Below are 28000 nucleotides of genomic sequence, written 5' to 3' on the forward strand. Positions count from 1 at the left end.
CACACACACACACACACACACACCTAATGGCCGGCTGGCAGGGAGGGTGCTGCTAAGGGCAACAAGTTGTGTGTGTGTGTGTGTGTGCGTGTGTTATTAGGTGTCTGCAGTTCTAATAAAGGAAAGGGCTGTGTCCTTCACTGCCTCATCAGATGGCTTTACTCTGCTTTGTCCGCCTGTCTGGTCCGTGTCTGTGCGTCTGTCAGTCCTGCAGTGGAGCTGGATGGCTCGCAGCCTCTGGATCATCTGGAGAAGAGTGCGGTCGGGAAGGACCTCATCTGCCTCTTTCCATTATCTCTGTGTAGCGAGCTGTGTGTTCGAGAGTGAGTTCACGGGAGAGTGAGAAACTCAAGAAGATGTTTTGCGTGTTTATTTCGCCGGCTGTAAAGTGTGTATACAGTATATAAGTGTGCGAGAGAGAGAGAGAGAGCGCGTGTATGGTGTTGCCCACGCCACTGGAAATGCTGGGGTGTCCAGCGAGGTTATTTTTGGATCAGTGACAGCGTGTCAATGGCTGCAGATGCGTCGCAAAGGAAGGCTCTGAGATACCAACAGACCCTGGTAGGACTTTACCAAATCTTCCTCTACCTGTCTGCCGTCCTCTGTGTCTCTTAAAATGACCCTTCCCTCCACCATCATTTAATGTCCCTTCACCTGTCTCTCCATCATCTCTCCATCTACGTACCTGCCTGTCAGTCTTACTCTATAGCTGTCCTTCCCTGCTCCTTCCTTATCTTCCATAATTCTTTCAAACCTGATTTTCCTCCACAACTTCCCTCTGGTCATTTGTTTTCATCTGTTGCATCCTTCTTCATCAACAAGCAGTGCTTTCGGTCTTTCCTGGCTCTCTCTGCTACACCACACGCAGCCCTCCCAGTGGCCTCGTGTTGAATCGATACTCTTTATCTTCCTCCTCCTCTCTTTTGTTTACTTGAACAAGATTTCTCCAACTTTATATCAGATTTCTTCGAACAGCCCTCAAACACAAAAACAGTCTCCACTGGTTTCACACTGCCCACGTAAAGAAACAGTGAGTGATAGATATAATTGATTTTATTCATTTTATTTATTTATTTGGTGTGAGAACACTGAGCTCTTATTTGATCTCTTGCTTTTGGTGATTCATTTAAAAAAAAATCTTTATTATTTATTATTTTCTTTTTCAATACCTAGTTTATATTCTAAAGCACCTTGCTTCTATATATCCCTTTTCTCCCCTTTCTGTATGGCTTCTCAAGCTGCAGCCTTGTAAAGTCATTGCTGTTTTCATGTGTTGGTGGATATAAATACCTATATACAAGAAACCTGAGCAGACAGGTTAGATGTACGTGTTGAGATGAAGTCATGTCACTATATCCCTCCGTTCATCTGTTTAAATACTCATCCTAAATGATGGCCATTCCTTCCAGGAGCATCTTGAGATGAGATGTCTGCTGGTGTTTCACCACCATCGGCTCATTTTGTTTTTTAATACTCTGTCCAATCACACCTGTTCTACGGACACGACTCACAGCATCGGGTTGTTGTTGTTGTTGTTGGTGGTGGACGATTTGAAGTGTTGTGTCCATGTCTGGGGTTATAAAGTGTTATTTTCTGCAGAGGTGGTGAATTTTAAGATGGAAGAATGACAAATACATGAGCAACTGAGGTGGGAGCAGCTGGGGTGCGCGTGTACGTGTTAAAGCAGCCTGAGCAACTGTCAAAGTGAAGAGGAGCAGTGAGAGAGTGTCAGCTCCTCTTCTCCTTCGAGAAGATGGATGATTGCCCAAAGCAAAATCTCTAATCCCTAACCCTCCTGGAGCCTCTCGGGGGCCCACAGGTCAGATATAAATAAGAAATCTCAATTAATCACACTATTTACAGGCTTAATGTCTCTCTGCAAAGTCACATGTCACTCAGGTGTGAAAGCTGCGATGGCGTCTCTGTGTGTGTGAGAGAGGAAATTAGAGCCTTGAAGGATTTGAGGAGTTTATGTGTAGAGCTGTTAATAGATCGCCCTAATATAATTTATTTATTGATCAGGAGCAGGATATGGCTGGTGTTTATTTTCAGGTTGATGATTTAGCCGGCTAAATCTTCACAGATGCACAGTGGTGATGGGAGTTAATGTTAGATGTCTGCATTTTCAGTAATTTTAGTGAGTGCTGCTGAGGTTAAAACAGGGTTACGTTTGGTTAAAAGAAGAGTGTTTCATTAGATGTTTACTTCAAACGTAACTGTTCAACTGCATTTAGATAATGTAGATAATATTTCACCTTGCAGGGCTTCAAACTGATTTGTAGTTCTTTAGATGCTGTTGAAATTAGGTTTAAGCTCCAAAATCATATTTGAAAAAATAAAAAAATAAAAAAAATAGGAGCAATAGAAATAATAAATAAAATCAAATAAGTTAGAATAAGAAACAGTGATTATGTAGTTGTCTGTAATTTCCTGATCATTTTCTAGACAGTTTCCTGGAAAGAACTTTGTAATTTGATACTAATTATAGTGAAATGTCATTTAATGACAAGCTCCACTATGATAATTATTAATAAACTAAATCCTTTACATGTTGAATTGCTTCTTGCCTTAAAACAAATTGCATATTCAGCTGATCTGCTGTGCTCTGACTTAGAGAGAAAAAAAATTTGTAAGTTACTAATAAAGTGTTTGCATTAAAGCACACAAACACATCCTTGTTGTGTTTAGTTCTGTCTAATGGACGCCTGGTTAACAGCTGCAGCATTTCAGTGAAGGATCAAATGTCCAGCGGCTCATGTAGAAACGTTGCATTTGTCATAAATTTAGTGTTGACAGTTTGTAAGACTTCAAAACTGCCTTTGTGGGTAATTAATCAATGTCTACACTTGGTGACCTCTGTACTCGGTACATCTACACAATCTAATGCAATACAATACAGCAGCAACAAGCCTATAATGTTCATTTTGTGTTGTTGACAGAATTGCCTCTCAAATTCATGTAGTCCAGCATAATGTCATTAATATATATATTTTTGCAATAATATCATTAGGGAAAAACTCTGTAATGTAATGTAATGTAATGTAATGTAATGTAACACTGTAATGTGTTGGAAAAGAAAAATTATATTATTATATATTTTTGCATTTATGTATATATATACATTATTACATATACATATTTAATATAACTATATGATTTACACATTTCCAACACATTACAGTTAAATGCACAGGTGTCCCAAATAAAGTGTAGTTACAAAGTGCTTTAGTGGAAATATCATTATAAATTAAATTAGGAAATTACTAGAAAATTATCCACAAATTATGGACCTGTGAAATAAAGTGTTACTTCTACAGTAAATACTGTTGTATTGATAGTTGCCCAGTATTTAAATCAGACATCTAAAAAACGTTCACTCATCAGCCAGTTGGGGGGACAGTTTTAACGCAGACGTTGGACACCTCTGACCTGGAAATGACCAAACTGAGTTTGTAAAGTTGTGTTAATTACTTCCAAGTCACACAGCTGTTGTTGACCTTTGACCTTAACAAGGAGGAAGCCCACTCTGTGGCCTCGTGTCACGCAGACCAGACACGCGGACAGACCGCTGCCTGTGTATACACCTGGTTGTGTGTTACAACCTGTGTGATGGACGTGGTTAAAAATGAGGTTGTGTGAGGAGACGGGTCTCAGTCAGTGAGAATGTCAACAGCAGTGAAACAGATCTCAGAAGTCTCAAATGTTACAGGCTACTAAAAGAGATAATGTTCACCTGCCAAATGTCTCACGGACTGAAATGACTGGGATGTAGACGATTAAGCCATTAAACTTCATACGATATCGCAGTCACTTGATGTGTCTTTTCAATTACGGCGGTGGCTATAATGTAATAATTAATCTGCTAGGTGGCGTATCAATAGCTACAGGATGAAGCACCATGTTAACGGCGCAACAGTGTCAATATCTTGTCATTGTTTTTGTGTAAAGGTTAAAGACCTCCATCTGTCTGCGCAAGTGGCCTCCTGGGAGAGATGGGCCGAAAGAGAGACAAACAGCGTGAGAGAGGCAGAGGTGTGGAGAAGTGTGTCAGTGAACATTGGGTCACACTGCTGCTAAATTTATCCACGAGTAAGGTTTCACCTCAGGGGTGGGGGGGTAGTGGGGGGGTTGGATGGATGGGGACAAGGGGTGGTGAGAGGGAAAGTTTGAGGGGGAAGAGTGAGGGAGAAACGTGAAAGGCTGCAATACAAGAGTTCAGTCGTAGGTGAGACGGCTTCTGATATCAAATGTGTGGCAGTGGCTTACAGGGCTATAAAGTGCTGAACTGAATACAAATCAGGGGTCTCATTTCCCAAATGCATCTTGGGGCTACGGTGATCTTAACTCTGGGACCCAGATCAAAGGAGACTGCAGTAATTTTCCTATGGTTGGCGCTCAGAGTGACCCTCGAATATGACTAATGACTCTTATCTGGCCAATAAATTAAACCATAAATTATATAGTCGGGGGAAAAAAAAGAAAGACTTGAGTTCAGTTAATACACGTTTATTTAATAATTCATCTTAATATGACTGAAAGAAGTAAAAAATGAGAGAAAGTTTGTGTCAAAGTATAAAACTAAAAATTATAAATTTACACAGCGTTAACTCTAAACTCAGTCCATACTAAATCTATTTACATTTCAGGTTAAGTGTAAAGTAATAACACAAGGACAGCTTCATCTGTCTTCATCCCATTTTTAATCTTGGCTCCAAAACGTAACAAAACACTCCACACATTATGCATCACATTACAGGCTTACCTCGTATCCCTCTGCCAATCTCAACCATCAACTTTACAGACAAAGTAAATAATATAGTTCCAAGTTATAATCAATGAACAGAATGTATTATATTTATATTGTCTCTACTCTATGTCAGTAAAGCTGAGTAAAATTGTTTTCTGTATGAATCTTGAAAATACATATCTCTCTTCAGATAAAATGTCCTCATCTCTGAATGGTATGAGAAATAAGTAAATCTCATCTCACACTCATAACACTGGGTTGTCTTGATGGATCAGTGACTTATGTCATCAACACTGTAACTCTGTCAGTGGTTTGGGTCTGATCCAGGACGTTTGTTGCCCCCCTCCCCCCCCCTTGTTTTAACCTAATAAAAACATAAAGTGTCCAACCAAAAGGATGATGCTGACCTAAAGTAAAATCTAGGCACTAACAGGCAGTGTATGAGGAGCAGAAATGTCTTATCCAACTCTGTCTAATTTAACTGGGTTGGATTTGATAATAAATTATAAAACTTCTTATAAATTAAATATATTTTTTGGACTTCTCACTGACTCACTCTAAAGAAACGTAAAGCTGTTTCCATGCATTGAGTTACAGTGCTGAAATTGAAATGTTGAATGGTCTTTTCAAGCCAACAGTGATGCTCAACATTCAGGGCCAGCAGTCGTTTCTAGTGACAAGAGCATTCAGTGCCAGTAAACTAACCATTATATAAAGTTAAATAAAACACTTTGGTCCAACAGACCGACTGAACGCTGCTGTTTTTCACAGATAAATGCAAATGAAAACCAGCAGCAGTCTGGTCCCCAAAGACCCAGAAACCACGTGAGAAGTTCTTGGTCAAAACAGAACAGCAGACAGTGACCCAGTTTAAGTCCCAGGGCTGGAGACCAGAGAGACAGATGAAAGTGAAGACCAGAGTCCAGCTAATGAAACGCCAGTACTGATACTGGCTTATCCAAATAAACTGTAAGGAATAGATATATCATATAGACCTTTTGTAGGCAACGTCTTTGCCCTTATTTTTCTTAATTCAAGATTACTTAGCTTTTATTAATTGTTTCCAGTCAGGTGTGATGTTTAAAGTGTCTGTCATCTGATACTTACTCATGCTGTCACCTTTACTGCAAAAATGTAGGACATTTAGTTTCCTCATGATCCATTACTGTCATTACTTTAACTATATCTTTTATTACCACATTGGAGGAGTCACTGCCAAAATAAAAGTGTTTGTGTACAAAACTAAATGTTTGCCAGAACAACATGATACTGTGATCTGTCCTCGAGCCCAGTCAGGCTTTAGTAAAGCATGTCTCCTATGCTAAAGGCATTTAAAGTACAGAACGGTATTATCCACCCTATCCCACATAATGTTGGTAGTATGGTTATGGTCTGCACCCAGTTAGCAGGTATCATTTTCATTCCTAAGGCCTGTGTCCTTGCCGCTGCTGCATTTATGTTTCTGCAGGAATCTGCTGGATTGGCCGCCTGACTGAGAATCTACCCCACTGAATTAAGAGCTGCTGACAATTTATTGTCAAACTTCAAGTGTCTGTATTAACCTCTACTGCTTCCCTCCTCTCTCTCTCTCTCTCTTTGTGTGTGTGTGAGACTGACCATACCTGTCAGTCACTGAGGTCTATACTGTATGGAGGCAGCAGGTAACAGGTACAGTCCTTGTCCGTCACTCTGGCAAAGACAGGAAAGGACAGATGTAAGACAAAGATATCCAGAGAAGGAATTACAGTATATCAGAGACAAGAAAGAGAGCGAGCAGCGACCTGCAGAAGGAACATCTAACAAGATGAGGGAACGGATCAACACTTTTGAGACAGTTCTCAATATAGATCAGTTTCTGGTAAGGTCAACTCGTTTTTCTGTATAGTGAGATGTCTTTTCCAAAGTTGGATCAGTTTTTTTCCCAAGGACTCCTGCATTTATGACTTAAATGAGTTGTAGAAAAAGGCAGCTTTTGTACTGTTTCTTGCTTGTTTGTTGGCTTTAAATTTCAAATTTCATGGCGTTGCGAGACTAAATTAACTGAAAAGCAGCGTTAGAGAGGATAAAAAGGCCTCCACGGTTGATTTTTCCTGGATTACTTGGTGTGAAGTTTGAACCGCAGGCTCATACATAACACATGGAAGTGTACAGTTTGGTTTATTTTGCTCCTTTGGCTGCGTCGACATGCCTTAATTAGAACATGACAGCTTGAACAGTGTTTGGACAAGGCATGGAAATGTTATTGTGCTGGTTAATTAGTGTATGCATATGGAGACACGCGCTTGTGGAATGTGCGAGTTGTGTGTCTGTGTGTGTGTGTGTAAGAGAGGGGGGGGGGTAATCTCCTGATCTGTCCGTCAGTGAACGGGTCAGATTTTATCATTAACCTTGTGCTTAGGGACAGCACTTTATTGTTGTAAGGCCTCACATGAACACACAAACTTCCTTTTTCACACACTTCTAAACACACAAACACAAACTCGACATGCTCAAGAAGCCACACAAACACACACAACAGATATTTATGAATATGCAGTGCTGACTCCCTCTCATAAGGGACGCAGGAATGTGCGATTATTTTTTTAATTAACTCTCAATGTCACAGTGCCCTCCAACCTCTGTATCTATTAGCAGCTCTCACTATGACTGAAGCTCTCTCTCCCTCCCTCCCTCCCTCCCTCACTCTCCCTGACTTTCTTCCTATGAGCCTGTTTCTGTTTGCTTTTTGTCTGTTGGTTTAAACTTGAAGTTGTCTCTCATCTCTTTCTTGTGCCTTTACAGTCTGGATTACCTCGTTAAAGCCAGCGCGTAAAAGGCAGATTCATAAATGAATTCAAAACTCTCGACAGCTCACTGGCAAAATCTAACACAGAGTTTTGTAAACCTAACAAAGCCAGAGAGGGAAACGTTTCTTCTGTTTTCTTCATCCCGTGAGACCTGCAGTAAGCACAACAGTAAAAGCTTTAGTTGTTACAGTGGAGCACAAGAAACTAATAAGGACAGGTGAGCGCTATACAGCACACATGACTACTTTCATGTGTTTTAGAGAAACCAGAGAGTCAGGAAGAGAGGGGAGCAGGAAAGTAATAAGAGCCACGAGGGACGGCAGAGGGAACCTTGCTGTGAGTAAATTAGTTCGCATAGAGGAGGACGAGGAGCGGGGAGCGAGGGCGGGGTGTGCTGTGTGTCCTCTGGTGCTCTTGACTTGGTGTGGGAAGGTCATTGGACAGTTAGAGAGTAAAAAATATGGCAGCAACTATGTTCAGAGCGTGTGAAAGTCAGCGAGAACGGCAGCTACTGGTGTAATTTCTGGGCCTGGTGTGGCTCAGCAGTACAAGGTTACACGGTGACACAAAGGCAAACACAGGGCTGAGAGATGGAGACTCAATAAAGTCAGCTGATAGAGTCTCTGTGAAAATGAGTCTCTCTCTCACGCTGTCAGATCTTTGTCTTTTTTATGTCTGTTTCACTGCTTCAACTTATTTCCATTTTGACTTTATTAATATTTACTGGCAATGTATCAGGGTTGCCAGTAACGCTGCGACTTGTTCCGTTATCAATAAATCTGCCATACTTTTTACAATTCCTCAACTCTATGAATTGACTAGAGTGATAAATTCAGACGTCAGTGAACTGACTTGATAAAAAGGGTTTTGAGGGGCGGCCAAGAGTGAATGAATTGTACAGTAATATTAATTCAAAAATTTAAAACATTTGCAGATTCATCATTGAATAAACGAGTCAAATAAATTCTGTAAATGTTGGCTCATCTCAATGGGTCTCATTCATTAATAATAACAGTTTAATTTACATTATTCTTCCCATATTTAACTGTAGTCTCGAGCTCTGTTTAATGTAAAATAAACTTATATAGCAGTGTTTCCCAACCGTTTTTGGCTCGTGACCCCATTTTGACATCACAAATTTCTGGGGACCTCGTCAATCAAGATGCGCCAGCTCAGACATTTTTATTTGAACTCGATTTATTGCCGAGAAAGTGAAAGTATAGAATACAGTTGTTTAAGATTATGTGTGGTGTTTTTAATCATACTTTTTTAAAATCAATTACTAGACATTTCAGGCGACCCAATTTGAATTCCAGGCAACCCCACGTGGGGTCCCCACCCCAAGGTTGAAAAACACTATATATAATATAGTTATCATATTATATAGTTTTGACATACAAAGACTGGATAATATTAAATGTACATTATATATGTCTAAACAACAGCATAAAGTGACTACATATAGTTATACTACTCCCTCACATGCCACATGATGTGTGTTTTGAAATACACACACACTAGTATACACACAATAAAATCACAAGAGATGTCAGAGAAATACAGAAATTCAAGAACAAGTCATCTACAACACAAAGACGTGAAGATATTAAATGGAAAATATTGAACATGTAGAAATGTTGTTTATATTATGTGACTGAGACCTTGGAGGTGAAAGATGAAACAGCAGCTCTCTGACTCTCTGTGAACACTGCACAGGTTTCTGTGCTGCTGTACCTGGTTTTGATGGCGTCTGGTGCCAGCGTGTGTTTGATGTTGTTGATGGATTAGGTCTTTGGTGTTAATGTGTAGTGCAGCAGTGGTGGTGGTATCTGCAGAGTAGGACAGGAGACAGAGCTGCTGCTGCTGCTGCTGCTGCTGCTGCTGCATCATGCTGGAGACAACAGATGAGGTTCAGGTAAAAACAGACGGCTGCATCTGGTCGGGACAAACTTAATGACACACTCCAGGCCTTTTTCTTTAGGCTCCAGAGGTTATTTTATGGATCTGATCATTTTGATTTTAGTTTTTCCAATTATTGCTGCAATGAGTAGTTTGAACAACCATGTTGAGTACATGTTGAGGACAACAGTACACGAGGTATGATAATCAAATTATTTCTGTAGAAATTCACTTAATTCCTCCATGAATTAGTTTGATCTTATTTTAAACCTGCAATCTGTTTTGTTTACAGTTTTTCTCACATTGTTTCTTTGTTCGTGAGAGATTACATAATGCACTGTTAACTATTGGCGGTTACACACTTTTTGTGTTATTCTCAAAAAAAAAAAAAAATCATTTGAAGTCTGAGTCACAGCTCAAATTGAAATTATCGTGCGTGGGTTCCTGGTGTTTTGCAGCAGATAAGAGGTTTGTGTGAAATTGCATTTACATGAATCAGGTTATGGTAAAAACAGTGATAATAAGAGACTGAAATCTAAGTAGTTCATATATACGGTGTGTCTTTATATGCGACAGAAACAGACAATGCGTTAAACCAGAGGATGATGACATTAGGTGAACTCAGCTTGTGTCTTGTCATTAGTAGCAAACTCCCTTGTTGATGGTTAGGGAAGCAAACTAACACATGATTTATGGAGGTAATATTCAACCAGCTCTTTGCACAATACCAAATGATTCAAATGAACAATAGAGGTTTGCATTTCTGGTCAACAGCTTTAACTGCATCAGTACAAGGGAAATACAACACACACCTAATGGTTTGTGGTTCGTAGTGTTTAGTGAGGTTTAAAATAACCTGCTACATGATTTAGGGGCATCAAAAGTTCTTAAGAGCCTTTAACAGTGTAACTGCATGGCCACCTGCTATGTGGAGTATTCATGTATTAATTATAAACTTCTATATCAGTCACTTTGTCATGTGGTTGTAGTGACTCGTGTGTTTCAGTGGGGCTGCCTGTGTGTAGCACTTTTTGTGGCCATGAGAAGACGAGATTAAACTGACTTGTATTTGTCCTGCAGTCATTTTGAACTTTAATGCGACTGCAGCTTGTTGTTGCACTCTGATTTGATCATCAGTGAATATGAGCATGAGGAGTTAGTGGCGTTGGTTTCATCCTGGTAGGGGCCTCACGGTTGGATGTGTCAGCTCTCCTTCCCTGTGTGAACATGAGACAGAAATGCGTGGCAGCCAGCCCTCTCTGTGATTTAGCATCTTGCTTTGCTGTAAGCCGGGATGCATGTGATCTGTAGGTTTCAGTTGCACATCGTAGCCGCACCTGGATCTGCAGTATTTTACAGCCCTGAGTGCAGTGCAAACCGATCACACTGGCTCACAAGGTCGTGTCATGTTTTCTGACCAAGTATGAGCGCCAGTGTGTGTGTGTGTGTGTGTGTGTGTGTGTTTGCGTATGTGCGTGCGCGTCTCTGTGGTTGTAGGTGTAAAGTGCGCACGTCGTCGGAAGGGGAAGATGTGGAATGTCCTCTCTTCCAGGATCTCTTCCTCTGGCTCCTCTCCAGCCCCTGCCTCCTCTCAGGGAGGGGATTTTCCGATCTCTATGCCCGTTTTGTCTATTTCTGTCTGCCAGGGTATTCAGGTTGGTGTGTATCCCTTACACACACGCCGCACTCCCCCTATCTCTTTCTTGTTATCTCAAGACTCTGGATCTAGTTTTATCCTTCACCCAAGTCTCAGTTGTCAGAGGTATTTCTCTCCTCTCCCGTCCCCTCTCTCAAGGGCTGCAACAAACATGTGATTTCTTGATTTGATGCTTTTTGTTTCATAGCTCACTGTTAGTGTTTTCCCTTTCGTTTCCAGCTGTACGGTGAGTACAGGGAGCAGCTGGGAAACTTCGCCCGCCGGGAAGCTGCCCGTTTGCTGACAGAGAGACAATGGAGGCGACAGGCAGGAGAAACAGCCTCAGGCCGCAGAGGCCTCGGCCGACGGCACCATCATCATCATCACCATCATCACCCTGCGTCCCTGGATTCGCATCACAGCCACGTCTCGTCTACCAAGAAGCCTCGGCCCTACTCCAAATGCCAAGGTGACCAGCAGGGCTGTGGTGTTATAACAGTTATTCAGAGACATTCAGGTGCCAAACTAAAGGTAGTAAACTGCGATGACTTTGCTTTAGTTGCCATGACACCTCATATGGTAACAGGTAACAAACAGAGGTGGAAATGAACATATTAGCTTTACTTTGAGAGAGTTTTGAGCTGAGAATTTGCACTGCTCTGCAGAGGGAGCAATATTTGTTCAATGGCTCCAATTACTAGTCACTTTGCAGATTATGATTTTACATTCTCTGTGATAAGTGCATAAAATTGGATGTGCTGCTATTGTGTAATGAGGCTGCCGACTTAGCAGCTTCTGGACTCAGGGTTTTAGTCAGGATTTAAGACATGCTGAGGTAATGTACTGCACACACACAATTTATTATATAGATATCTCATACTTTATTTATTTATTCAGCCAACACACTCAGCTCTATATTACATTTGGTCTCCCAACACAAGGTCTAGTATCTCAAACCCATTTCTATTCCGTCTTTTTAAGCACATTGTGTTGGCTCTGTTTTTTTCTGTCATACTATTTAAACCCATTTCATTTAAAAGCAGGACTACACTGTGTTGTACAAGAGTTTCCTAAAAAGGCACTCAATATATCAAAATCAATTTACTAGTCACTGGGGTTTCTACTCAGCCTGTGCAGAGGAAAATACTAGAAAGTGCAAGAAAACTACTCTAACAGCACCACTTCAGTAAATGTTTGCACTGTAAAGAAGCCGCTTTTCAAAAACTCTAATCTGCTGCTTGAAGGCTACAGTTTTATACAGAAAAACAGAGGAACCAACAAGGGTCCATTAAGGGAAAAAAGAAAACCTCTTTCAAGTGCAATTGTAAATCAGAACTTTAAACTGTGCATTTATACACCAGGGAAATACGACTTTTACCTAAATGATTCAACCACTAGTGAAGAAGACAGTGACTTTTGCTATAGTCTATATTCATTTGTACATGTTTCTATAAGGAAACTTTTTCCAGACAATGCACATGCTGTACATGCACCAGTAAATGTCAGAGCACCACCAACCATAAAGATCACCCAGTGCCAACATTACAGGTATTTCTGTGCTAAGCTCCGCCGTCACTGTGGCCGTAATCACACTGAATGATTCCCTCTCAGGCATTGTTACAATAGCTAACTGTCAGTGATTAAATCAAATGATAAATGGCTTCAAGGTGAATCATTAATTTTTATCTCTCTGTCCCAGATTGTTTGGCCCGTGTGCGGCGGTACATAGTGACCAAGTTGGGGGAGGACTGGATTTTCCTGGTTCTTCTGGGACTGACTATGGCCCTGGTCAGCTGGAGTATGGATTACGCCAGCGCCAAGAGCCTTCAAGGTAGCACAGGCCAAGGTCGCAGGGATTATGATGTGTCAAAGTTACTCCTCAATGCCACTCGATGAGTTTTAGTTTCCGCTGTAGATCATTGTTCCATTTGAACTCCTGTTTTCTCTTCTCTTCCAGCCTATAAGTGGATGCACGGGGAGCTTAGGGGCAACGTGGCGCTCCAGTACCTCGCCTGGGTTTCCTATCCCATGATCCTTGTCATGTTCGCCTCGCTCTTCTGTCACCTGGTTTCCCCACAGGCCATCGGTGAGCTCTCCATCACCTGTCAGCCTCTCTTATCTTCTCCAACAACCTGTTTCTACCTCCTTTATTTGTTTTCCTGTTGAAGGAAAACAGCATGTTGACATCTTGTTTTTTTCCCTTAGTGCATTCACCGTCCTTCCACTTTGATTTTTTAGTCTTGATCCCTCCGCTGTTGTTTTTTTTTTTTTTTTCTTCCTCTCTCACAGGTTCTGGTATCCCTGAGCTGAAAACCATCCTGAGAGGTGTCGTCCTGAAGGAGTATCTGACCCTCAAAGCTTTCGTAGCCAAAGTCGTCGGCCTGACTGCTGGCCTGGGCAGTGGGATGCCAGTGGGCAAAGAGGTAAACAAACAAACCCACCTTTTCATTTCTTTATTATCTGTTTTTTGCGGTTTCTATCACCATTCATTGATCCAGCATCACCGTTGTTTGCATCCTCTCTTTCTCGGTCTTTCTTTCTCTGAGCTGGGAGGATAATAAATCATCCTCTGTCATGTTTTTCCTCTCTCTCTCTCTCCCTCCTCTCACGGGACAGAAGCAAATTATTCAAGTCCTCAGCAAAGGAGTACATTCATTTTCCCTGTTTCAGTAGCGGGGCAACTGTCACATCCAGCGTTTATCCTATGATTTATCTGCCCTGATACAACATGTCCCAGTTTAGACTCTCTGTTTCACAGACGATGGTCAGTGTCCGTGTAGAGAACGTTACACGTGGCTCACCTGTGTCACTGATTTCCTCCCTTCACCTCCAGGGTCCATTTGTCCACATCGCCAGTATCTGTGCCGCCGTGCTGAGTCGGTTCATGTCCATCTTCTCCGGGGTCTATGAGGTAAGCTGAGGCCCTGACCAAAAACAGACTACATTACCCAGAGTTCATAGTTAATGCACCTAATGAATGTGTAATTCAGTTTGCTGTGTCTTTGTCATAATTACAGGGTTCCCACAGGCTCCAAAGATCTTTATCTGGGCAAAATGAATTGTTATGATTGATTGTTATGAAGTATCAAAGGATGACAGTGTCTGCTAGTCGATATGTTGGTTCACTACTCCGGTCCAGACCCTTTAGATTTACATTGTCCCAAAATGCTGTGTGCTAATTACTTTCTGTGAGCTGCATTTTTGTGGTTTTGAGTGAGTTCTCTCGATAACAATTGGATTTGTTTCCATGGAACCTTTCGTGCCCCCGTCAGGTTGAACTGTATTAAGTTTAATGATCCCCTGACTTTTCATTTATCGCTATCATCAAATCAAAGTTTATAGACTTGTTTTGAAAATGACTGGGTGACCTTGAAAATGCTGTTCCTAGCCCTTCAGGTTCTCTCAGCACTTTCTACTTGGCGAGGTCTTAAATTACGCGAGGGCCCCGGCGGCGTGTGAGTTTGCCAAACATGCCAATTTTGAGTCCTTGAGATTCATTGAAAGGTCCTTGAATTTGATGCTGAAGAGAAAGTGGGAGCCCTGTGCCTGTTGTTCTCTCCCATCTGTCTCTCTCCCGGCCGGCTCACGCCCTCCCCTCCCCTCCCCTCCCTTCCCCACCCAGTTTTTCTTGTGTCTTTGTTTTGGCTCGCCCCCTCGCACCTCGTCTGTGTTTGTGTCTCACAGTATTAATAGTGTGATGGTAATGTCTGGCATGTGTATTAACAGTGAGCTCCCATATCCCTGTCTCCCCTCCCTTCCCCTTCCCCTGCTCTCTCTATCTCCTCCTCCCTTTTGACTTTCTCATTCATCCCTGCTCGTCTCCCCCTCCTCCTCCCTGTCCATTTCCACCCGTGACCCTTAACCCCAGAATGGCACCCATAACCAGGACCTGTTGGTGTGTGCGTGTGCCGTAGGAGTGGCCACCTGTTTCGCTGCCCCCGTGGGAGGCAAGTCCCCAGCCTGCTGTCCCCACCCGACTCACCCAGGCGCAGCAGGTCTCTGGTCAGCTTTGTCCTCCTGAAAAAACATCAGCAGCGCAAATATGGAGGGCAAAACTGACCTCAGACCAGTGCCCTGCTCTGCTCCACCCACCAGTGATCGATTCAAAGGGAATGAACATTTACACGTGCAGATTAGCTCGCGAGCAACGCTGTACATGAGCCTTGAATTATGAGGTTCTGTCTGAGATCAGGCCTTTTCTGAAGTAGTGAGTGTTTTCAGCATCTCAACTGCTTTTCAGTCAATCCATACAGATAATGAAGATACTTTCTTTCTCATATGTCATTTTGAAACACTACATGGAACATCATAATTCAAGGTCATAAATAATCAGTGGCAATGTTTAATTTCTGGTCTGCAATCAGTGTCAGAGCTGTTTCCCCGAGGACGCTGTGACCACTCACTTTGTTTGCCGATTGCTTAATTGCCTCCTCTTAGTCTGACTGCTGTCATCACTCTGTGCATCTGCTGCTTTATATTCTCTTGGTGTGATTTTTTCTCCTCCTCCTATATCACTTTTTTTACCACACTCCAGCGAGCATTATTTATTCACTTTATTCCATTTTGCTTCCCCACTGTCAATTCTCCCCCTGTGGCTCCTCATCCTGTCCTTTTCCCCCTTGATCTTTTATTCTCTCTTTACCGACTCATTCTCCTCTCTCTCTCTGTCTCTCTACGCTCTCATTCCTCCATCACCTTCATTTTCCCCTTCATCATCTCCCACCTTTCATCCCTCATTCTCTCTCTCTCTCTGTCTCTCTCTCTTTTTCTCACCCCTCCCACCCCTGTCTCTTCCTCTCCCTCTCTGTTTTCTGTGTCAGTAGAACCCTTACGGTTACACAGATATACTGACTGTTGGCTGTGCCGTGGGGGTGGGATGCTGTTTCGGCACTCCACTAGGAGGTACTACGCATCTGCACACTGCCTATCACAAACCAAAACTGTTTCACCAAACACCCCCCTCCCTCGCCCCTGCTACTGGTTCAATCATGTGATAAAAAAAAAAAAATACAAGTTTTCATGTACATCTGAATAATAAACATCAGAATTTTTTGAGTAGCAACTGAGATGTGTCCAAAGTGTCAAGTTTAAGATCATTAGTTTAGTTTATTCAGTCACTGAACACATATATTTCCTGATCAAACTCAACTAACTGTTCTTTTATTTCTTTTACTTTGATCCAGACTAAGATGTTGCATTTTAAAAACGCTGATTCATGAAGGAGCTACTGATGACAGTTGTCGGGGGCCTGTTGTTGCCAGGCAACTGTCAATTTAACTTAAACTTTTCATTTTTAACTTTTATAGCTGCTTATTTTATTTAGTCATAAAAAAATGAAACTTGTGTTAAGGGGCTTTAAGGAAACTTTACACACTGATGCGATAAAAGGTTTGCAAAAAAACAGTTTTTCTTTTGGCTCAATTTACAATATTATAGCACAATAAATAAATATAGAAATATAGAAATGAATGACTTTGATTGAGTATTAAACCTAAATCGATTAATGAGAGGTGCATTCAGTCAGTTTTAGCAGCGTCATAAGGAGTCTGGTGAAAGAGACGGCAACCATTACTCCACCTAACGACTGCTGCTGAGAGGAAACATCCAAATCCAGAGATAACAGCAATCTGTCTTCTCAATTCGCCATAGACCGTCCGATGGGCTCTTTTCACCTCTTCTCTGATATTTTCATTGACCCAACCGAGAAAACAAACAGGTTGTTCATTAGTAACAATAACTGGTAGATTCAGTATGAAAAAACCAAACAAATAGAAGCATCCCTCAATACGCAGTAGATAAATGAAAGACACTAAGAACCCAGTTATCAATCAGAACAGAAAGGAGAGAAAACACTGATGACACACTGTTCAGATGTTGTTTTCACCCCCGTCTGCTCTTTGCCTGTTTTTATCTTGTTCAGAATAATGTTTCTGATGGCTCTGATGTTTATTTTATCACTTCACATGCTGATTATACCCTGTGAGTGTGTGTGTGAGTGTGAATGTGTGCGTGCGTGCGCGTGTGTGTAGTCCCTCCCTGTGGTTCTCCTGTTGTGTATAATTACACCCTTAGCTTCTAGTGTTTTTGGTCTCATTCTGCTTATTTAACTAATTTCCTTCTCCTCTCTCTCTCTGTCTCACTCACTCTTTCACTCTCTCTCTTGTTCTCTTCTCTATTTCTGTCTCTCTTTCTCTCTCCCTCCTGTCCTCCTCTCTTTCCTCACACTATCCATCCTCATTTTCCCTCTCTTCTATAATCCCTCCTCTCCCTCGGTCCTTCCTCCACTCTCTCTATCCCCGTCTCTCTCTCTCTCTCTCTCTCTCTCTCTCTCTCTCTCTCTCTCTCTCTCTCTCTCTCTCTCTCTCTCTCTATCCCCATCTCTCTCTCTCTCTGCCACCACCAGGGGTGTTGTTCAGTATTGAGGTCACGTCTACCTACTTTGCGGTGAGGAATTACTGGCGGGGATATTTTGCCGCCACATTCAGCGCCTTCATATTCAGGGTGCTCTCTGTTTGGAACAAGGATGCTGGTGAGAAGCGGAGCAGACGCACATTTAACGCACAGACACACACACAAAGCAGAGAAATAGTGCTGAGCTGGTGTGTTAGGGAAAGTAGCTGTCTATGCTTCTTAAGAAATGTTTTAAGTCATCAGAATATATGAAATCCACCCGCACTATAGTAAAGACACTTGTAACTTGTGAGCAAATCCCTGCAGCCTGTCACTTCCTTTATTCCAGAAACATCAGCTTCATACAGTTTATACTAATATTTTATAAGACTGAACTTTTATGTGTACAAGATACAATTCACAAAGGGGAAATCATTAATCTATGTCTTATTTTGTCACTTTAATCTTTATCCTTATCCTCTCAACATTCAAACATCAGGTTCTTAGGATTTATATAAAAATTTCATAGGGATAATTCATGTTTTTGCGTATCATGTCTTATTTGTAATTATGAACAAACAACCCCCATCAACTTGTAATTGAAAAGACAATGCTCTGATATCACTGTTGTCATAATGTTGCGTTCAGGCGCAGCAGCCAGGGTTTTTTAATAAATCCTACTGCACCTGTTCAGCACCAACAGGCTAAAACTAGTTAGCAACTAGCTGGTGAACAAAGTACAGCATTTAGCAGCTGAAGTTTTCCCTCAGGCGTCGGTGGAGCAAAAACAAAGATAAAAGGAGAATGGACTTCCATTCAATAGGACGACATGAACTTCACTCAAAATGTATTTACATTTTGTTTTGCTGCTTCCAACTTATTTTGTGTGTGAGTGTGTGTTTTGACTTTGAACAAATGTGATTTATTGTTTAGCAAAGATAATGAATTCTCCCTCCTCTGGAGTTTTTGTCCTTTTGTTTGATTTTAACAAATGTTAATTAAAAAACTGAAACTCAGCTAATTTATCACAGAATTGTGGGACATTTGAGGCAGACACATTGAACTCACTATTTGTTGTAGTAAATGGTAATTTGCATTTTGTTGAATATGTTTTTATCTTTCTTTCTCAGTCACAATCACAGCTCTCTTCAAAACTAACTTCAGGATGGATTTTCCCTTTGACCTGCAGGAGCTGCCTGCGTTCGCAATCATAGGGTGAGGACATTTGTAAGGATGTGTGCAACCCAAGTATTTGTTTTTTTCAGTCTTGTGATTTGTTGTTGTTTTGCAGCTTAAAACAAAATGGAGCATGAGTCAGTATATTATCTCTTTTTTGTTCTGCTATTGCGCCTACACATATGACGTATGACATGCCCATATTATGTAATTGAATAAACCGTCTGCTTCATGTTCTAGGATCTCATGTGGCTTCTTGGGGGCGTTCTTCGTCTACCTGAACAGACAGGTGGTTCTCTTCATGAGGAGGCCGACGGCTCTCACACGCTTCCTTACCAAACAGTGAGATCCCAGCACACAAACGCACCCACCCACCCACACACACACACACAAACAGGGCTGCTGTGCACTCACTGCTGCTGTGGATTAGTGCAGCACTGAGTTGCTAAACCGCTGTGTTTTCCGGTAGCGGACGCTGTTCCCAGGAAGTCAAACGATTTGCACGTTCAAATCTGGTTCCTCTCAATGTATCTCGGCTCCACTCTCCGAGCTCATCAGTCTCACAACACTGGCCAGGACAGCAGCAAAGCCTTAACAACCTTTCAGCCAGTTATTCACTCAACGGGGAGATTCACTTATCCTCGGAGACTCGACAGTCAGGGAACATTAGTCTTCACCATTAGAGAGAGGCGAGCAGCAGCACCAGGAGAGCTGTACAATCGCTGCCGTTACACACTCACATTCAGACCTTCATTACAGTTTCCTGTTCCGTTCCTTGTTGCAGGTTTCTGGGAGTGTTTCCTATTAATGACTGTGTGTGTGTGTGTGTGTTTTTCTATTCCCAGCCGATTAATCTATCCAGGTGCAGTGACGCTGATCATCGCCACCTTCACGTTCCCCCCTGGATTCGGACAGTTTATGGCTGGAGAGGTTAGACACAATCAGTCTCATGCTCTCTGACTTCTTTGTGGTGTGTGTTCATTAATATTCACAGTATTGTCAAAGGAGGTCAGTGGAGTCTCTGCTGTGTGCTTTTGTCATGTTATTACTATATATAGACATTTGAATTTTATTAGCAACTTAAAGGGAAACTCCACCGATCTTACACATCAAAGTCTGTTTACAAGTCTCAGGGAGTACAACTGCATATATAAAAACAGTTACATAAAGTCTTTTGTTGGTCCAGAGGGAGCCACATTCAGTCTGATGGTAACTGTGCCGAATTGAATTAACCAGGAAAAAGGGAAAGGGGAAATTGACTGCATTATTTGTGGACATTGCTTTTCTGGGCTTCGTGACCACTCAAAGTGCTTTACACTGTGACTCACCCATTCACACATATTCATACAGCATCGCTACATACAGTATATGCATCTCTATCTCACATAGACTCATTCACCGATGGTACTTCATGGGGGAAGTATCTAGGATGACAGGTCCACTCGATCTGAACATCTAATTTACACTCTTAAAGTCCAATTTTTTCTTCTATAGTTTTGACCATAATTTAATGTATATATTTACTTTTTCTTCCAGCAGAAATTTAGATTTGACATTTTTGATAATTTGTTATGTCTGTTGCTTCTGGCAGCTGATGCCCAGAGAGTGCATCAACTCCCTGTTTGATAATTTCACCTGGACCAAAATCACAGCATATCCTCCTCCGCCCGGTTTGGGGCGCTCCTCCGCGTGGCTGCACCCTCGCGTCAGCATCTTCATCATCCTTCTCCTCTTCTTCGTCATGAAGGTAACCCTCCCTCCCTCCCTCTTGCCGTGCACCATGGGCATCGCCTTGAAATAGCACTTGATAGCATGAAAAACCTTGGGGACCGGTTCTCGATCCTACCTTGATCCTGTTTTTGTGTTACAGTTCTGGATGTCAGCAGTTTCCACCACAATGCCCATCCCCTCGGGCGCCTTTATGCCAGTGTTCATACTAGGTAAGAGGATTTTGTAATGCGAGTGCAGTATCTCCTGCTGAGCTTCAGTTCAATTTGTCTTTACCAGCGTCTCTTATCTCTGTCCTCAAGGAGCTGCTTTCGGTCGCCTCGTAGGAGAGATCATGGCCACTCTGTTCCCCAATGGAATCCTGTTTGATGGGATAGTCTACCGCATCCTGCCAGGAGGTTACGCTGTCATCGGTCAGTCTGCTGCTACCACTATCTCACTGTTGTACTCAGCTCCCAATGCCCTGAAGACTTATTGAAGAGTAGCAGATTTGAGAAGAATAAAACCACCTATAGTAGACTCAATGGCATTCATTTCATGAACGTTTAGAAATGGCATCCAAATTCATCTCCAAGTGTAAATATGCTGAGATAGGACAATCCGGCCATTTTTGCTTTTCCTGGAAGGGTCTTTGGATATAATGAAGCCTCTATGCTGTCTTATATGCCACTGGAACCATAGTCAATAACATTTCAATTAAACTTAACTTAACTTAACTTAACTTAAACTAAATATTTGAAGCCATAGAAAACTCATCTAATTTGATGTCTGCTTCAGTGTCAGAAGATAAGATGAGGTTTTACAGTCTACTTGATGCATACTCTTTATCCTCCCCCCGGCTTATTACCAGGCGCGGCCGCGATGACGGGGGCCGTCACACACACAGTTTCCACAGCTGTAATCTGCTTCGAGCTGACTGGTCAAATCTCCCACATCTTACCTATGATGGTGGCCGTCATCTTAGCCAACATGGTGGCCCAGGGTCTGCAGCCTTCCCTCTACGACTCCATCATCCAGGTGAAGAAGCTGCCCTACCTGCCTGAGCTGGCCCTCGGGCACATCAGGTAAAGTTTGCAGCGGTTGTTTTGTACGCGTTATGGTTCAAGCTGCCATTGTGAGACAGATGGTGATTATTGTACCATCTATGCCTCCCCAGCAAGTATAACATCTTTGTGGAAGACATCATGGTGCGCAGAGTGAAGTTCTTGTCTTCTCAATCCACCTATCGGGAACTGAACCATTTGCTAGAGACCACGACTCTGAAAACCATCCCACTGGTTGACTCAAAAGGTAGGACAACGTGTATGATATCTAATGGCTGCATCTGTCACGTCTTCAAGAGGTTAAATGGTGAAGGAATAGGCAGAGTTAGTGAAGTTTTACATTTTAAGTCCTTTATGTGTCTTCTCCATGAATCTGAGGCCAGTTCCCTTCCCCTCAGTGTCGTCATACCATGCCATGTCATCTTATATAGTGTCATATGTTGATTTTTAAAGAAATAGTGTGACATTTTGGAAGTTGGAGTATTTGCTTTCTTGCACTTATTCCCTTGTCTCTATTGTTAATACAAAACTATAGCCAGTAGAAGCTAACTTAGCTTAAAATAAGAGCAGCTAACATATTAGAGTCTACAGGAAGTCAGTGCTTGTGATCAAGAAATACTTAAAGATATTATAATGTGTTAATCAGAGATGCTGCAGGCAGATTTTGCTAAGAGCCAAACTAGCTGTTTTCTGTCTTCATGCAGAGCTAAACCACCGGCCGCTATACTTTTGTAACTTTTCTATGTTCTGTTCTTTCTTTCTTTTTTATGTAAGGCATTTTGACCTGCCTCTGTGTATTAAATGTGCTATATCTGTATTAACTTACCTTGCCTTGAGAGAGAACATCAATTTTTTTCCCCATCAAACCCTCACCAGAAAAGCAAATTAAACTAGAAGGGTACTTGAAGAGCGCAGATCTCCTTCAAGGCCAATGTCGAACAATATACACCAGACTTCAGAGAAAAAAATCCGAATTCATAGTAAATGATGTGGATCTGCCCCAAACTTTAATGGGTTCCTTCCTGGCTCGTGCCCCATCCCCTAGATTGGTTGAGCACATTTTGCGTGAATCTTGCCAACAAATAAACAAGACATGGGTGAAATCGTAACCTCTGTGGTGGAGGAAATGCCTGACTGGTCCTTTGACACTTCCCTCTGCAGAATCCATGATTCTTCTGGGCTCCATCGAGAGGACAGAGCTTCAGGCCGTCTTCGACTGGTGGCTCTCACCCGAGAGGCGAGTGTTTGAGAGAGGTCAGAGTTCACCGGGCCAGGGCTCCAAAGTCAGCTGGGAGTCCTTCACCTTCGTCGATGAGGAGGGCGGAGAGGAGGGCGCAGACAAGGTGTTAAAAAAAAATCGAGTCATAAATTGCTTCACAGATTGTTGTTGTGAGTGGAAAGTTTGTTAGTTTCAACAATTCCCTTGCTGAATATGTTGTGCCCTCAGTCTGCTCCAGTGCAGGACGAATGCAACGGGCCCATCCAGTCCCCCAGACCTCCGGAGGCCTCCACCAACCACACAGGCTCAGGTAACGTGGCGCAAAAAGACAAGATCACCCGTCAGATGTCGCTTCCTGTCTCCTCTTACATGTGTTGCCATCCCGTGTCCTCAGACAAGCGCAAGCTGCCGTCTGTCAGGAGGACCCTTCAGAGACTCTTCTCCTCCACGTCTTCATCGGGCCAGACTGAAACTCAGGTAACGGCGCTAAGATCGGCCTCACACCTACTCATCACTCTGACCCCAAACGCTCGACGGAGCTGCGCATCAGAGATCTGCTGTCGAGTTGGCAGTGACAGCTCAGACAGCAGCGTCCGTCCAACATGGCAGCCTGAGCCACCCGCGCTAATGTGAAGGGAGGAGCATGGCGTGATGCAAACATAGAGGAGTTGACATGTTGTTTTTTCTTCAGAGCAATAAAAACCACTAGGGGGCATCTTATCATCATCTGGAAGGCTGTTTAATGTGACTGTCCCTCACTCTGTCTTTCCTCAGGACACGACGCCCCCTCCGCTAACTGATAGCTTGTCACCAGAGGAGGTAACTGCACACGACTGATTCAGCGTCCACACTGCAAACAATGAGATAATCAAACCACTCAGATCAATGATTCGAAACTGTGTACACTCTGAGCCTACAGTATCTGACTTCCTTGTGATTGGCTGCTGCAGATCAAAGCCTGGGAAGAGGCAGAGCTGGACAAACCAATTGATATGGAGCAGATACGTATAGATCCCTCCCCGTTCCAGCTGGTGGAAAGAACGTCTCTACACAAGGTGAACACAGCCACACCTGAGTCATACATCGCCACATGTAAAGATCATGTATAACACACACTGATTCACTGATGAGTCATGTACTATTACACTTTTATATTGCCAGGTTCACATTTTAAATAGAGTAGCCTTGATTTTGGGAAGTATGACCTGTTTTTGCACTTCATTTTTTGCACAGTTAAACAAACAAGATATAATATGCTAATTAGTGACTTGAGCCCTCTGTGAAAAAGGCAGCCTGTCGACGCAGCAGGGGGTGCGATGCAGCAAAACTATGCTGGGTGGTACGGCAAAAAGAAGATGAACCAGGCTTGTTTGATTGGAAAATAAAATATGCAAGAACACATTCTTGGTAACCTACTTTATTTATTAATGTATTTCGATTGTTTACCTCACAGTTGCTGTAAAAAAAAAAAAATGTAACTGATAACTTCCCAGTCTACTCTTTCAAGAGTATAATAAACCTTTTTGCTGGGTTTTGGTGTTAAAGCCATTTAAATGCACTAATCTGCTACTCTGGTACAAATAGACTGGAAAGTATTTAGCTTAAAACAACCTGACCCAGCCTCCTGCTGTGTTGTGAGTCTGAATCCTCACTTTGCGGTGCTGGTAGACTCAGGAGAGCTGTTTCCCCCCTGTTTCTACAGTAGTCTTTATGCATGGCAAAGACAACTGTCTTCTGGCTGTAGTTTCATATTTAGCATGTAGACATAAGAACAAATCTTCTCATCTCGACTCTGGCAAGAAAGCAAATTAAAGTATTTCCTAAATGTCCTTTAAAGCACATTTTACATATCAGTTAAGTCCATGAATTACAGCTGTATTATGGGAAAGGTAGGATCCAGTGAATTTTAAAGTCTCTTGAGCCCCCAACTCATAGAGGAGGGGGACTTTTGTCGGCTTTACTTGTTTTTTTGTTGTTGTTTTATTTAATTCTTTGGTTGGCCAGTAAGGACAGAGAGGGAGACAAAGAAATTGTATTATACTGTACATCTCAGTGCAGCTTGTTCTCTGCTCATAAATCTGTCTATACAATAAAGCTTTGAATCCTGCATCTTGCGAATTTTATGCTGTGACTCATGTTATGCTGGCATGCCATATATTTCCTCTTATAGTTGCAGAGAAATTGTTTACGAGGAACAGTGCAGCCATGCAAGCAGAACACTGTCACCGTCCAATACATTTAACACTGAACGGATCATGTGCTTCTCTGTGTCATTACTCAGACCCACACTCTGTTCTCTCTGCTGGGCCTCAGTCATGCCTATGTCACCAGTATTGGAAAGCTGGTGGGAGTCGTGGCACTGAAGGAGGTAATGGTTCTCTTTGTCTTTTGTTTTTTTCCAGTATCTGCATGTTTTTTGTCACCTCTGTTAATTTGAGACTGTAATGCGGCACAACAGCGAGCTGTGGTGATCTCCTCGTGGGCAGTTGTTCTGTCACAGGGTGCATCATGCTTTATGCTCTGATTCATGCGGTTATTCCATTCACCGCCCTCGCAGCTCAACTCCCTCGGTGCTCACTTTAACAATCCCACATTCACTTCAGCACATGTTTCTGTGCTTTATGGTTTTGCTATTTCAACCTCCACTCTCTCTGCTCCAACAGTTGCAGAAGGCTATAGAGGGCTCGACCCGAAGCGGGGTGAGGCTTCGTCCCCCTCTCGCCAGCTTCAGAGACGCCAGCAGGAAAGCCAAGAAGCACCAGCCGCCACCCTCGTCCACCCCTTCCTCCCCCACCCGGGACAGAGACTTGTGGGGGGAGGGTAGCAGACATGAGGAGGAGCTGGGGAGGAAGGAGTCCAAAGAGGATTCCCGAGGGAAAGCGTCGTCTTCCAGAGGAGCTGCCGGGTGTGACAGTGCGGCCTCCTCCCCCACCAGCTTGGGAAGCAACCGTGGAGGCTCCACCGCCGCCACCACCACGAGAGAAGTTGATGACGCTCCTCAGGAGCTGGAGTCCCCTTCTACCTCCTCCCCTACCTCACCTTCACCCCCGGCCTCCCCGGTGTCACCCACCAGTGTCACGCTGTCCTCCCTGCAGGAGGACAGAGAGAGTGAGGAGTCAGACGAGCCCATATAGGAGGACTGGGTTTAAGAAAAAAGACTTTTACCTTCTTCTGATTTCACTCCTTTTCCCCAGAGACACAGCCGCTGTCTGGGTGGAGGAGACGGGCCAACCTGCAGCCCTCGCAGACATTCAGGATGAGCTGGTACACACAAAGCTCCTGAAACTTGTAGTACACAATATTTTTTTTCTACTCTACTTACAACAATCTAATTTTTTTTCACTCTTCAGAATCTCAGGTGCCTTCCTGTGTCTTTTGAACTGCAGACAAAATCAACGTCTCAAAATCTTGGAAATATTGAATGTAACTGTACATCACGTAGCCTATATATAGTAGATGTCTGGTAATATCAATAACTCCCTTTGAGGCAAATTAACTGACAGCAATGAATTGTATGATAATAATGAAATGAATGACAGAGACTTAATTCATTTGACCGAGAAGTCGAAAGAGATCATGCATTTACTGATTGAAGTTCATTTTAAATCATAATTTACATTTATCATATATTTGCTGTATGGTACATATTCAAATCACTTAAACCGGTCTGTAATTTTTAAATATAATAAATATTAAATTTGTCCACTAGCTTATTTTAATTATGTACAACAATAAAAATGACTAGAAGGAAAACTACAGCCGTGTTAGCTACTCTGTGAGGCTGTGGTAGCACAGTGCTGGTGATTTGAGCGAAATGCTGAATTCAGTGCAGCAACATGATGGTGTTTAGCAGGCACAATATTTATTACCACATCCAGGGTGATGGCTGAGTGCTAGCATGCTGAAACTAGCTAATTAGTGCTAACAAAACGGCTGATGGAAATGTGGTTATTGCAAAGAGCCATGTTTAAAATGACTTAAGCGCTGTGTAAAAAACTACAGGGTCTTATTCAGCTTGGCTCTGTTTCTTAACAGTGATTGCTGTGTTTCTGCTGTTCCCCTAGCACTGATACAACAAAAATAGGTGCTAGTAGGAACTGTAGAGGTGTAAAATCCCATTTTTTGTACATAAACCATTGCTAACTCTAAAAATTGAAAGAGCCCTTTTAACACACCTGCTACTTCAACTAAGTTATGAACAACTAGTTAAATTTTTTTTCTTTTTAACTGATGGTGGAGCTGTCAGGAGCTCACCAAAGTTATTAAAGTTCACCCTGGACCAAAGTGTTTGATTATTTGACAGACATTAGCATGGTTAGCAGCATGTTAGTGAAAACATTCCAGCGTTCAGGCTCAGAAAGGGAATATCAAACTAAAATCATATTTGTGCTGTGAAGATCAACAGTGTGTTTCAGGCTCTGATTTCTGTGTGAGCCTGAACAAACAAGCAGTGAGTCCCTAGAGAAGTCCTGTCTGTGAGAATTTGTCATTAATATTCTCCTGGCATAAAGTAGGACTGATAAGGACTGTAGAGGAATGTTTTTGGAAAAGCACGACAGGCTGGATTACACCGCTGCCAGTTCCTTGGTGATGGGTGTTTTTTTCCTTTCCTGACAAGCACCAATGAGCTGGCCCGAGACGCCGGCGGCTGCCAAACGTTGTTTAAAAAAGACCTATCACACAAGGCTCTAGAGAGCAAGGGGTGACTGTGTGAGAGTCTAATGATTTCCTCTAGTTGTGAAAAGATATCCACACGTGTGCACAAGAAATGCAGTTTGTTGGTTTGTTTATTTGCTCTTTCTCCACCAGAGGAAAAGAAGAGGAGACAGGTACAGGAGCTGGTGGGGGTGTGGAAGGTTCTGTCGTGCAGGAGAAAGAGGGGAAAGGAAGAGAAACAAGAAGAAACGAGAGAGTTGTTGACAGAAGAGGAGAGAAAGAGAGAGAGAGAGAGAGAGGGGAAACCACGTGAAAGAACCATCCTGTGACAGCCGTCCAACAAGCATGCATAGGTGTGAGTGTTACGAGGGTACACTGGTTTCACCAGCCACACTGCCTCATTTCAAACAAATAAACCCAATTTGATACAGACTTTTACAGAAGCCATCCAATTTTATAAAGCGTTTTATACAGCGGTTATGTCTTTTTTTCTTCTTTTTTTTTTATTTTTGCCACACACTGCCAAATTATATCTATGTTACATGTCTGATTGCCTCAAATCCCCTTTGGTTGACTGTGAAAACAGGTATTTTTCTTTTTTTTTTTCAGGCAGTGATTCTTCCAATAAGACAGCAGACAACTCACTGTACACTGACAGACAGACATACAGACAGACACAGATATACAGAACGGATACAAAGAGATAGAGAGAGAGATAGG

At 42.5% G+C, this 28000-nt stretch overlaps 1 protein-coding gene across 2 annotated transcripts; it reads left to right on the plus strand.

Annotated features, from left to right (window-relative positions):
- On the plus strand, nucleotides 1-27998 carry LOC310998851 (chloride channel protein 1-like). 2 transcript variants are annotated; one of them, XR_014596020.1, is made up of 24 exons: nucleotides 1-561; nucleotides 11309-11537; nucleotides 12768-12899; nucleotides 13026-13154; nucleotides 13358-13491; nucleotides 13902-13979; nucleotides 15892-15970; nucleotides 17472-17597; nucleotides 18589-18673; nucleotides 18875-18976; nucleotides 19480-19564; nucleotides 20226-20381; nucleotides 20505-20574; nucleotides 20665-20775; nucleotides 21213-21426; nucleotides 21519-21652; nucleotides 22567-22748; nucleotides 22853-22934; nucleotides 23019-23101; nucleotides 23399-23443; nucleotides 23575-23679; nucleotides 24906-24992; nucleotides 25288-27633; nucleotides 27890-27998. XR_014596020.1 is itself a non-coding variant. In XM_083989069.1 (23 exons), exons 1-23 carry the CDS (start codon nucleotides 511-513, stop codon nucleotides 25756-25758), a joined length of 2970 nt encoding a protein of 989 aa, XP_083845195.1. In that variant the 5' UTR covers nucleotides 1-510; the 3' UTR covers nucleotides 25759-27998. The 2 variants fall into 2 exon arrangements, 1 of the variants encoding a protein (XP_083845195.1); XM_083989069.1 differs by having other exon boundaries at nucleotides 25288-27998.
- The last annotated feature ends 2 nt before the right edge of the window (nucleotides 27999-28000 follow it).

This window comes from Trachurus trachurus (assembly GCF_905171665.1).
Source record: "Trachurus trachurus genome assembly, chromosome: 16".
NCBI classification, from domain to species: domain Eukaryota; kingdom Metazoa; phylum Chordata; class Actinopteri; order Carangiformes; family Carangidae; genus Trachurus; species Trachurus trachurus.

Excerpts from the sequence above, each read along its gene's own strand:
- LOC310998851 (XM_083989069.1), top strand. The coding sequence starts at position 511 with ATGGCTGCAGATGCGTCGCAAAGGAAGGCTCTGAGATACCAACAGACC. Across the intron at positions 13,155-13,357 it reads GGTTTCCCCACAGGCCATCG|GTTCTGGTATCCCTGAGCTG; the intron begins GTGAGCTCTCCA and ends CCTCTCTCACAG. Across the intron at positions 23,680-24,905 it reads AAAGAACGTCTCTACACAAG|ACCCACACTCTGTTCTCTCT; the intron begins GTGAACACAGCC and ends GTCATTACTCAG.